General features: G+C 43.8%; 1 protein-coding gene across 7 annotated transcripts in view; it reads left to right on the forward strand.

Moving 5' to 3' along the window:
• Positions 1-12,466, forward strand: part of LOC117361280 (acrosomal protein KIAA1210-like) — a 156,027-nt gene that overhangs the window by 108,605 nt on the left and 34,956 nt on the right. For 6 of the 7 annotated variants that reach the window (XM_033946411.1, XM_033946407.1, XM_033946406.1 and 3 more), the window contains one exon: positions 5,376-5,441. The exons of the other annotated variant lie outside the window; for it this stretch is intronic. In XM_033946411.1, coding sequence (XP_033802302.1) covers positions 5,376-5,441 — 66 coding nt within the window. The remainder of the gene's footprint in view (positions 1-5,375; positions 5,442-12,466) is intronic. 7 annotated transcript variants of the gene reach the window in all.

The raw sequence follows: 12,466 nt of genomic DNA on the forward strand, positions 1-12,466 counted from the left end.
AATATTTCTTTCCTTCTTTCAGCCTCCTGTATGCTTCCTCTCCTCCAGACCTCATTCCCTCCCCCACCTTTTTCTTTGTTTCATCCTGTCCTCTTTTTTCTCTCTCTCTCTCCATGCCCCATTTCTTTCTTTCTTTCTTTCACCCTGCCCCCTTCTTACTTTCTCTCTCCACATGCCCCCTTTCTTTCTCTATGTTTGTTTGTCTTTCTCTCTCTCTCTTTCACCCTGCCCCCTTTCTTTCTTTCTGGATCCCTGTCCCCCCCCTTTCTTTCTTTCTGTCTCCCCCCCTTTCTTTCTTTCTCCCTGCCCTCCCCCATGCCACAGCCATTGGGAAACATGCTGCTGCCACCGCCGCCGGGGAAAGGCTGCCACTGGCCATCGGAAACAGGCCGGTGCCGAGTTCGCCCTGCTTCTCTTCTCCGCAGGCCGACCAACTCTCGCTGCCCGACGTCAATTCAAACATCGGAGAGGACGTTCAGGGCCAGCCAGGCAGCAATTGGCTGGCCCAGAACGTCCTCTCTGACGTCAGAATTGACGTCGGACGGCTAGAGTTGGTCAGCTCGTGGGGAAGAAAAGCAGGGAGGGAGAACTTGGCGCCGGCTTGTTCCTGATGACGGCAGTGGCAGTCTTTCCCCGGCGGCAGCCTATTCCCTGGTAAGTGGCCAGCTGTGCACCCCCTTGGGCCGTGCACCCGGGGAGGTCTGCCCCCCCCCTCTTGGTACGCCACTGGCCTTTACTTGGCTCACTTTTACTACATTTTGATTTCTAGAGTGATGCAGTAATTAAAGAATGACACGTGGGACAAATTTGTCCCCATCCCCGCAGGAACTCAATTTCCCAATCCCATCCTCGTGAGTTCTTGCTGTCCCTGCCCCATTCCTGTAAACTAACACTTATGATTTGAAAGTGTTTGAGGCTGGTGCAGATGAGGACAGAGCTTAGGCATTGGTGGAATGAGGCATTATGACATCACAATCTGAGCTCTAGAATGTTGCTAATTATGATTCTAAAGTATTTGAGGCTTGTGCAGATGAGGACGGAGCTTGCAGGAATGGGACAGGGACAGGAAAAAATTTCTCCCCGTGCCATTCTCTAGTAAGGACCACTTAGGGAGGAATTCATCAAGGGGCGCTACTGTGTTAGTACACACTAACCGCTAAAGACACCCATAGGAATATAATGGGCATCTTTAGTGTTTAGCACGCACTAACACGGTTAGCGCCCTTTGTTGAATTTCTTCCCACTTAGGCAATGTGTTGGTTTTCATCTCTGTTGCCCAGTATTTTATACTAGTAATAAAACCAAATACAAGTCAAATATTCGCCAAGAGAATGCTCTAGGGCAAGGGTGATGGAACACTGAGAGAAGCAGGAAGGTAGAGGACATGGATTCCAGTGAAGACGATCAAATCGGTGAGAGAACATGAGGCATGAAGAGAGAGAAGATGGCTGAACCTAGAGACACTACTGGCTTCTGTTAAGCAGTATGAATCACTTAAGACTTTCCCCCTCTTTTACGAACCTGCGATGGCAGTTTCTATCGCGGGGAGCCGCATTAAATGGCCTGTGCTGCTCCCGACGCTCATAGGAACTCAGTAAGCATCGGGAGCCCGTGCGGGCCATTCAGTGCAGGTCCCCGTGCTAGAAAGTGCCATCGCAAGGAGACCTTTATGTTCATCTCAAAAGGGTTTGTTGGAAGGACCAGAGGGTATAAGCATGCTTTCTCCTGCGTGGATCCTGCTTTTGTGGAATAAATTTTCTAATGAGTTGAGGGATATCACTGATATTCTACATTTTCATAAACACTGGCTATTTCAGGTGAGGATGGAGCAGGCTTGGGGTTGGTGAGGTAGAGATGAATAAGATTGGGTTTCTATTGTTTGACTAAAAAAATAAAAATAGGAGAATGAACAGTACATTTGCACATAGAAACATAGAAATAGATGGCAGATAAGGGCCACGGCCCATCTAGTCTGCCCACCCCAATGACCCTCCCTTACCTTTCTCTGTGAATAGATCCCACGTGTCTATCCCATTTGGCCTTAAAATCAGGCATGCTGCTGGCCTCAATGACCTGAAGTGGAAGACTATTCCAGCGATCAACCACCCTTTCAGTGAAAAAGAATTTCCTGGTGTCCCTGTGCAGTTTCCCGCCCCTGATTTTCCACGGATGCCCCCTTGTTGCCACGGGACCCTTGAAAAAGAAGATATCTTCTTCCACCTCGATGCGGCCCGTGAGATACTTGAATGTCTAGATCATGTCACCCCTCTCTCTGCGTTTCTCGAGTGAGCAACTTATCCAGCCGTTCCTCGTACGGGAGATCCTTGAGTCCCGAGACTCTATATATCATAAACTTGCTGTATGAGTTCTCACTAATTCACACAATTACCAAGCCAAATAAAACCAAAACATAAGTGTATGTTTGGTTGTAATCCGCCTTGTTTAAAGGCGGAAGACAAATAATCAACTATAAATCACAAATCTGTCAGTTGCTCAGTCTTAGTCAAAGGAAAAAAAACAACCCTCCACTGAAAAAAACATTTATGACTTCCTAATGCCATGTTATCATTTATAATTTATGAAAATATCAAAACACGGGGAAATATGTTGCTGACTAGAAAACCAAACCCAAAAAATTTATATATATATATTAAACAGATTCCCATAAGAATAGCCTTACTGGGTCAGACCAATGGTCCATCAAGCCCAGTAGCCTGTTCTCACGGTGGCTAATCAGGTCACTCGTACCTGGCCAAAACCCAAGGAGTAGCAACATTCCAGCATCTCAAAGAATAGCAAGATTCCGGAACCCCAAAGAGTGCAACATTCCATGCAGAATCCCAAAAGAGTAGCAACATTTCATGCTACTGATCCAGGGCAAACTGTGGCTTCCCCCATGTCTTTCTCAATAATAGAATATGGACTTTTCCTCCAGGAACTTGTCCAAACCTCTCTTAAAACCAGCTACACTATCCGCTCTTACCACATCCTCTGGCAACGTGTTCCAGAGCTTAACTATTCTCCGAGTGAAAAAAAATTTCCTCCTATTGGTTTTAAAAGTATTTCCCTGTAACTTCATCGAGTGTCCCCTAGTCTGCTACAAATTTCAATATATAATATCGACAGATTGTCAGCTGCAAGCATAGAATCATGTCAGCTGCCTCGATAGGGCCCTGATTTCACTGGAGCTGCCTCAGGAAAACCTCTGAACTTCTTGCCATGGCCAGGCACTGGCGCTAAATATCAAAGTCAGCACAGCTACCCAGAAGATAACCGAACACCGGCCGTTATTCAGGCTTGGAGAGTGATGCTAGGTAAATAAATCCCAATTCCACCCTGACTAAGGTTCAAGATTTATTAATATTTGATTTATCGCTGAATCTGTTTATAAAGCGATGTACATAAGTAAAAAAGCATAAAATATAGAGATACAAATTAAAACTCAGTAACATCAAATTTAAGACGAGACAAACTTGAAATGGGAGGGAAAGAAGGGCAAAGATTACATCTATTATATATAGAAAAACAAATATGGGAAAAAACATAAGGACTCTACTCTGGACCACCCTGCCCGGCCATCACCGAAGCAATCGGAGGAAATATTGAGTGGCACTGCCAGTTGAATGCTACAGAACCTTCCTGAGGTGCTCGGTCTGGCCTCTCTTGTCTTGTTAAACCCTTTTGAGTAGCGGGCTCAATGAATACATAGCATGTGGCATGATCCACTGGGATAGCAATCTTGGAACTTGTGGTCTTCCTCCTGATCCATGGAAAGGGGCCATCTCCGTAGGGCCCAAATCCATGGTGTGCAGTAGAAAACCCAAACCATTTATCTCCTAGTCAGATACCCTTTTAAATCTATTAACAGCATGTTGATATTGTGTATTCTCACTAATTGTATTCTGTAATGCACTGATTGTCCAGCTCTCTTCACTGTAAACCACCTAGAAGTCGCAAGATTGTGGCGGTATAGAAAAAATAAAGTTATTATTATCTATATATATAAAATCGGAGGTATGTATGTGTGTATGTGCTGCGATCACGCAAAAACGGCTTGACCGATTTGAACGAAACTTGGTATGCAGATCCCTCACTACCTGGGGTGATATGTTCTGGAGGTCTCGTGGCCCACCTTCACACGTGGGCGGAGCTACAAACAGAAAATCAGATTTCACCCATTCATGTCAATGGAAAAAATGTAAAAAGCTGCCATTCTCACAGTAATTCAAAACCGGCTTGACCGATTTGAACGAAACTTGGTATGCAGATCCCTCACTACCTGGGGTGATATGTTCTGGGGGTCTCGCGGCCCACCTGCACACGTGGGTGGAGCTACAAACAGAAAATCAGATTTCACCCATTCATGTCAATGGAAAATATGTAAAAAGCTGCCATTCTCACAGTAATTCAAAAACGGCTTGACCGATTTGAACGAAACTTGGTATGCAGATCCCTCACTACCTGGGGTGATACGTTCTGGGGGTCTCGCAGCCCACAACTCTATATTGCTTGCTCAAGGGTGGGTTCACCCAAGAATTTATATGTTCTTGCTCCAGGAGGTGAAACTAAAATTGTTGTTTATAATCACGTTTTGCGTTAGTTGTATTGTATTCATTTTGTCAAATATTTCACATTATAATTTGAATATTGTACTTTTTATTAAGCTGTAAAAAAATAATTTCATTCACCACTATAAAGTATCTTTATTTGAATCCATTTACAGTGTTATTGCTATAATTAAATACCCGTGCAACCCCGGGGCATCAGCTAGTTATTAATAAATAAAGATGGATGCCTTTCATGTTCAGCTTCTCTTCTCAGTCCCTAAGTATCCATTTCCTTTCTTTATGTATCACTTTACTGTTGGGGAGGATTTCGGAGACTACCGTGTTTCCAAAAAACGCATTAGGGCTTATTTTCGGGGGATGTCTTATCATCTCTCCCTTCCTCTCCTCCATCCCATTTCTTCCTCTTTTCTTTCTCTCCCCCCCCCCATGTGCAGCATCATTACTCCCCTCTCACCCATCCTCCTGTGCAGCAGAACCCCACCAAACCTCCCACCGTGAGACTGACATACCTCCGCTCCGAGGCCTCCTGGAGCAGCAGGGGTGGGGGTTGCTGAATCGATGAGTCCAATTTTTTCAGCAAATCAGGCAGCACTAGTGTCAGGAATGGAGTCGGGGACATTTGGGGGGGGGGGGGGCTTCGGGGTCGATCTTAACTAGGGCTTATTTTTGGGGTATGGCTTATTTGGGGGGGGAAACGGGGTAGCTAGGTGAATTTAGGACTTCAGGCAACCCTTTTTAAAAAATTATTGTTCTCATGCATAGCTAATGCTTCTCACACGTTATCATTTCTTGATTTTTATCCCACAGTCCTCCAATCCTGTTCAACGCCACAGCTCTTTGAGTTTAGGTGGAACAGACACTGAAGATGATCAGGTAAATGTATTTTTTCCATCTCCCTTATCAGCGAGAAGCACCAATATCGGGCTTGATGAACCAACTTTCCCAGGAATTTAGAGAAGCTACTTTTAGTTGCTAAAAGTTGTTAGAAAATAAAAGCACCTCTTAGGTTTTTCATTGATTTGGGGGAGAGTGTGGCGCAGTGGTTAAAGCTATAGCTTCACACCCTGGGGTTGTGGATTCAAACCCACGCTGCTCCTTGTGACCCTGGGCAAGTCACTTAATCCCCCCATTGCCCCAGCTACATTAGATAGATTGTGAGTTAGCCGGGACAGACAGGGAAAAATGCTGGAGTACCTGAATAATTTCATGGAAAATGTTCTGAACTCCCCTGGGAGAACAGTATAGAAAATTGAATAAATAGTGTGAAATGTTTCAGTCTCTGATAACCAGAGCTGGTATTGTGACATCATAATGCCTCATTCAACCAATGCCTAAGAGCCAATCTCATCAGTGATGTCACAATGGCTCACTTTTATTACATTTTGATTGCTAGAGTGGTGCTGTGGTTAAAGCTACAGCCTCAGCACCCTGCAGCTATTCCTATCTCTCTTCTTTTCTACCTTTCAAAGTCCTTAGATCAATGTAGTCTTGTTAAAATGTTTATTTTCTTATTTTTTCTTCTATTTCTATTTCTTACTTTTATTACTCAACTAATTGTTATTTTTCCAGGTACTTCAGTTAGATTGTGAGCCTTCGGGACAGTAAGGGAATTTCTAAGTACCTATTCTTTATTTCTTTATCTTATTTTTATTGTATCCTTTAATGTATATTTCTCTGTAAACCTATATTACTTATAATTTTAATGCACACTATTTTCTGTAAAATCTTAGAATCTTATATACCGCTTAGAATCCTAACGGAGTTTAGCGGTATATAAGAAATAAATTACATTAATAGTTTTCTGAAATTACCCCAGTCGTGACATTTTCGTAATTGACCGACAAGTGACATTCTGAGGCTCGAGAACTGCCTAATTTGATGCCAGTCTATCTCATGTATATACATTAGGGACATGAGAAAAATCAAATGGGCTGAGTATGTCCCGAGTACTGGGTTGAAAACCACTTCTGGAACTAATTAGATATACAAGAAGTGGTTTTAATGGACCCAGATTTTAAAATTCCATGAGGTTTCCTTTTTAAAGTGTAATTTGATCTCTTGTGATAGTAATTAGAAGATGCAAAACATGTTTATATGGTTTCTAAACAATGAGTGCCTTGTAAGCCCTGGTTCTGTCTGCATTTCCTGTGGTTTACAAATATAGTTCTTAAATCAGGGTTTTCCTTACATACAAATTGATTTTATGCACATTCTTTGTGGATATGCTGAAAATCTAATTTGCTTTGAGGATCTCCCGAGAAGAATGAGGAAGCCTCTGTCATGAGGTTTTCTGTAGGCAAATTCATGGTCTTTCCACTGAATTATTTATCTGTAAAAGTCTTCCTTAAATGATTGAATATTTACTGTCTATGTAGAAGAGCCAGACAATGGTTGAAGAAGCATGACAGGGAAGGGGTAAAACACGGACCTCACGGACCTCGCGGATCTAAACCACTACGGCCTTAAAAATCTGAGGTCCGTGTCGGTCCGTGTCCGTGCCGCTTGTAGTTACTGTCGCTGACAGACCCTGATGAGATTTTAGCGCTGACGGATCCGTCTCAGCATAGGGAGGGAAAAGTGTTAGGATCCATCAGCGCTAAACATCTCTTCGAGGTCTGTCAGAGCCAGAGACTAGTGCTGGAGTTTGGAGACTTCTTTTCCGATACCTATGTCCCCGCTCTCTTGGCTTCTGTTCTGCCGCTCCAGCACTAACCTCTGGCTCTGACAGACCTTGAAGAGATGTTTAGCGCTGACGGATCCTAACACTTTTCCCTCCCTATGCTGAGACGGATCCGTCAGCGCTAAAATCTCATCAGGGTCTGTCAGCGACAGAAACTACAAGCGGCACCGACACGGACCTCAAATTTTTAAGGCCGTAGTGGTTTAGATCTGCGAGGTCCGTCAGGTCCGTGAGGTCCGCGTTTTACCCCTTCCCAGCATGACACAGGCAGTGGTGTATTAGGCTGAACTAATTCTATTATGCTTGATTAGCCGGAGGAGGAAAAGACACTGAAAAGGTCAACTTTAATGTGGTCTTTAGGCAAGGGTTACCATATGGCTCCAGGAAAAGGAGAACGTATTGAGACATCTGGGTTTTACTTCCATTGCTGGAAGTAAAACCCAGAGGTCTCTATCCATCTTCTTTACTTCCATTGCTGTTGGCCGATTCCTGACCGATTTTAAAACAGCGATTGATTCACTATCAAGTTTGCATGAAAATGATTTGCATGGAAGTGCAAATCATTTGCATGCAAACTCTTACTCAAAAGCGATTGAGTCGGGGCAGACTCTGACAGTAGTGACAGGAGAAAGAGCCTCCTGTCACTGCTGTCAGGGCTTCTGCCGGCTTAAAAAAATATTTTTTTAATCGGGCAGATATTTTGCTTTTATTACATACATAAAATAACTGCTCGATTAAAAAAATAAAAAAGCCCCCCCACCGTGCTTCCTCCCTCCCCAACCCCCCCAAAAATGCCCCCCCAAATGGGGCCCCACCGAAGACAAAAAGGCAGGAGGGATGCCAACTCCCTCCTGCCATTGCAAACCCAGCCCACCTCCCTCTCCGTACCTTTAGCTAGGCCGGTCGGGCCGGGCCCACCCCCTCCCCGTACTTTTAAAACCGTTGGAAGCAGGAGGGATGCTCAGTCCCTCTTGCTCCAGGCCGTATCAGAGGACGAACTGCGGCCTTAGGCCATGCCCCAGTGCATCATGTGATGCACAGGGAGAGGCCTAAGGCCCTGATTGGCTGAGGTGCCTTGGGATCCTCCCTTGGGAGGGGCCTGGGGCACCTCAGTCAATCAGGGACTTCCTTAGGGAGGAGTCTAAAGAAGTCTCTGGCCAAAAACAATGGCTAATCAGGGACTTCCTTAGACTTCTCCCTAAGGAAGTTCCTGATTGGCTGAGGCGCCCTTTTTTTAAAAATATATTCTGCTAAAAGCATTGCGAGCCCGTGGTTTTAAAGTGCAGGAGAGTCAGCAAGGATAGAAGCGACTAGTCTTCAGCAGTCGCTTCTTTTCTGATCGGCAAGCCCAATCAGTGTTACAAAAATTGTTTAGTGAATCGCTGCTTTCCAAAATTTGCATGCCATTTCCCTTATTTGCATGCGCGGATCAGATCGGGTGCTGATCGGATCGGGAGGAAGGTTAGTGAATCTGGTCGGGTCGCAAGGGGGTCGCAAACTGATCGGTTTGCTTAGTGAATCTAGCTCTAAGAGTACTCCAAGAATGTGAACTAAAGGGACTGGGGAATTTTGAAGTAGAGGTGGTATTGTGTCGAGAAACAGATTAATTTTGATTTTTTAGCATTCAGTTTTAAATGATGTTGAGTTAGCCAATCTGTAATATGATTCAGGTTTTTATTGAGCGTAGTTAATTCGGTAGAGTCACAGGATTCAAATGTATATGAAATTTGGCTGTCTGCATAAGGAAATATACTAAAGCTGAGGGATTGTGCTAGTGTAAGTAGTGGTGATAGAAAAAGGTTGAAAAGTCAAGGAGTTAAAGAGAGCTTTGGGGTACACCAGTATTAGGGTTGAAAGGTGTTGAAAATGAGTTTGTAATTATAGCTGTATGATTCATTTGAAAAATATGAAATGAACTATTCAAGTTTATTAAAATTTTGATTAAACGCCCATCGTGGATTTTAAGCGTTGTACATAAAAATGGGGATGTAATTATAGTCTTTTAAAAAAAAAATCATATTTAAAAGCAGGATTGTGTCAGTAATGCCTATATCTTTCAGGCTATTCATGAGAATGGGACGGTCTATGAGGTCAAAGGCAATGGACTAACCCAAAAAAATCTCAAGCGTCTCCAACGGGTCCAAAATGCCTCTACACAGCCTCAACTACCATGATCCCATCTCCCCAGCACTCCGCGCTGAACAGTGGCTCCCAATTAGCCAACGCTGTGCATTCAAGGCCCTGGCAATAGCACATAAAAGAATTTATGCCACCACCCCCTCCTACATAAAATCCAAGCTACCCATCTACATCCCCACCCGCACCCTCCGCTCAGAATCGGAGACACGCCTCTGCATTCCCCCCCGGAAGGTCCCTCCTCTCAGAAACCGCCCACAAACGCTCCTACAGCCACTTCATTCCCCATCTCTGGAACCAACTCAGACTACAAAACTCACTAATGACATTCCGGAAAATGGTAAAGACCCTCCTCTTCAACTAAAGGTCACCCTCAGTCTACGCCCCACCTCCACTCTTCCTTCACCTCTCCAATCTTCCCCTAATTCCTATATAGTCCTTTCTCAACCTGTACTCAAATAACTTGTATTTAAACTACTGCCCTTAATTTGCTGTATAGTCCCAGTATTTAAACTGCTGTACAGTCATGTATGTCTAAACATTTAAATCTACTGTATAATCTGTATGTCCAATTACACTCCATTGTGAATGTTTACTTGTAGATCGTTCTGAGCTACTGAGAGGACGGGATAAAAATCTAAATAAATAAATAAATAAAAGGCAGCTGACGGATCTAAAGGGATCATGAGTCCTTTGCTTGATTTTTCAAAGGCTCTAGAGATGTAAGTGACGATCCCTATTAGTGACGTTTGTGTACTGTGGAGCATTTATTTTATAGACAAAATCCCAAACCTGAGGGTGGACTCTCGATTTGGCTATCTTCAAAAGGAATGGTAAGTTAGCTATTGGGCGATAGTTACTGGGATTGGAGGTGTTAGATTTCAGTTAATTTTTGGCATAAAGAAGCATGTTTCCAGGATGAAAGGAAAATACCTGATGGTAAGACTCACATTTATCATAGTGAGAATAAAAGGCAGAAAGGTGGGTAGGAATTCTTTAAGTAGCGATGTGGGTCTTGTGCCTAGCTTTTTTTCGTTTTAACTTTAATAGCATCTTTCGACTCACAATTTCAACCCACTGGCAATGATAATAGACAACTTTTCAAAATGATTGAGGATGCTAGACCCAGTAGAAATTACTTCCTTGGAAACAAGGAGAGTTTGCTCAGTATTGGGGGTAAAGTTTCCGCAGGGATTTGAAGGTCTGTCTTGCAGCGTCCCGCCTACTGTGTAGAGAACAGCAGCACCTTCGACTACCGGTTCCCCATTCAGCAACGACTCGGGCCGAACACATCCGGGTAGAGAGGGAGTAACACGGTTGTTGGAGCTCAGTGTGGTGTCAGTCACACTCGGAGCCAACACCAACTCCCGAATTCATTGCTCCAATAATGGGAGCACGAAACCCTTCATTGTCTGCCGGGAAGAAGCTGATTCAGCTGGATAGATGCAGCTCCTCCGCTTGGGCTTCACCATGATTTCCCCACAATACATGAGCAGATTGAGGAGCTTCAGGGAAAATTCTAGAAATGGTGCCTATATTTAGGCACTGGTAGGTGCCTTTCCAGTGACTAAGTTGAGTGGCAAATGGCAAAAAGCAGCACCATTAAAGTGCCTACCAGTGCCTAAATGATACATGCCAAAATCGCACCTACATAGGTGATGTAGGTCGCCGTATGCCATTAAGGATGTGGCATTAGGCGGCACAAATGTAGGCCTGGAAAAACCTGGACCACATTTCCGGCACCTAATTTTTCTGGAGGCGCAATTCTCTATCGAGTGCTATTGACACGCTTTTTAGGCGGCTGCCAGTATCAGCACCCTAGAGAGAATCTGGCCCGTTTAAGCCGCCATCTTGCCGAACTGATACTCTTCGTGTGAAATGTCCTCGGCAGGGCAGTCCACTCATAGTTTATTACACGCTGCTTTGCCTTATTCTGTATTATTTTCGTAGGTATCGATTTTAGCTACATGTGAAATTTTTACTATTTGCAAAGGAAATGCGCATTGCAAATATAACGGTGTACGCTGAAATGCACTAATAACAGATACTATTACTGGTTTTATTATTTATTTGGTTTTTGCTCGCACCTTTTTTTAGTTGTAGCTGAAGGTGAGTTAAATTCAGGTACACTAAGTATTTGTCTGTTGGTCTCACAGTCTAATTTTGTACCTGAGTCATTGGAGGGTTATATGACAAGGAGCAGGGGTGGGATTTGAACCTGGCACCCCTGGTTATTGGGCCTGGTGCTCTAACTACTAGGCTAATGCTCTGCTCCCGGTGGATAAGGATTATTTCCTCTTAGTGCGTCAACTTCTTTATGGGTAATTCCAAATTGTCCCCTTAGCTTCTGTAGAGTAGATGGTTCCATATGCCAAGAATGGTGGAAGTTTCTGTCTGCAGCAGGGCTACATAAGTGCCAGATGTTAGGAATACCCGTTGTATAGTGAGTGTACTTGCAAACATTTTCTTCTGTTTTATTGCTGTTGATTCTGTACATGCTTCTCCTTAAATGGTGCTTTAAAAATTTCCAATGCAAAGTGAGAGCCACCATGTCTTCATATTTATTTATTTATTCCATTTTCTATAGCATTCTCCCAGGGAAGTCAGAACAGTTTTGCATGAATTTATTCAGGTACTCAAGCATTTTTCCCTGTCTGTCCTGGCGAGCTCACAATCTGTCTCCTGTACTTGGGGCAATGGGGGAATTAAGTAACTTGGCCAGGGTCACAAGGAGCAGTGTGGGTTGAACCCACAACCTCATGGTGCCGAAGCTGTAGCTTTAACCACTGCACCACTCTAGAAATCAAAATGTAGTAATTGTGAACCAACTAAAGGACAGTCAAGCCATTGTGACATCACTGATGAGGTTGGCTCTTAGGCATTGGTGGAATGAGGCATTATGATGTCACAATACCAGCTCTGGTGATCAGAGGCTGAAACTTTTCACACTATTTATTTATTCAATTTTCTCTACCGTTCTCCCAGTGGAGCTCAGAATTGTTTACATGAATTTATTCAGGTACTCAAGCATTTTTCCTTGTCTATCCCGGTGGGCTCACAATCGTATCTAATGTACCTGGGG

The sequence above is a fragment of the Geotrypetes seraphini genome, chromosome 5 (genome assembly GCF_902459505.1).
Source record: "Geotrypetes seraphini chromosome 5, aGeoSer1.1, whole genome shotgun sequence".
Taxonomy (NCBI): domain Eukaryota; kingdom Metazoa; phylum Chordata; class Amphibia; order Gymnophiona; family Dermophiidae; genus Geotrypetes; species Geotrypetes seraphini.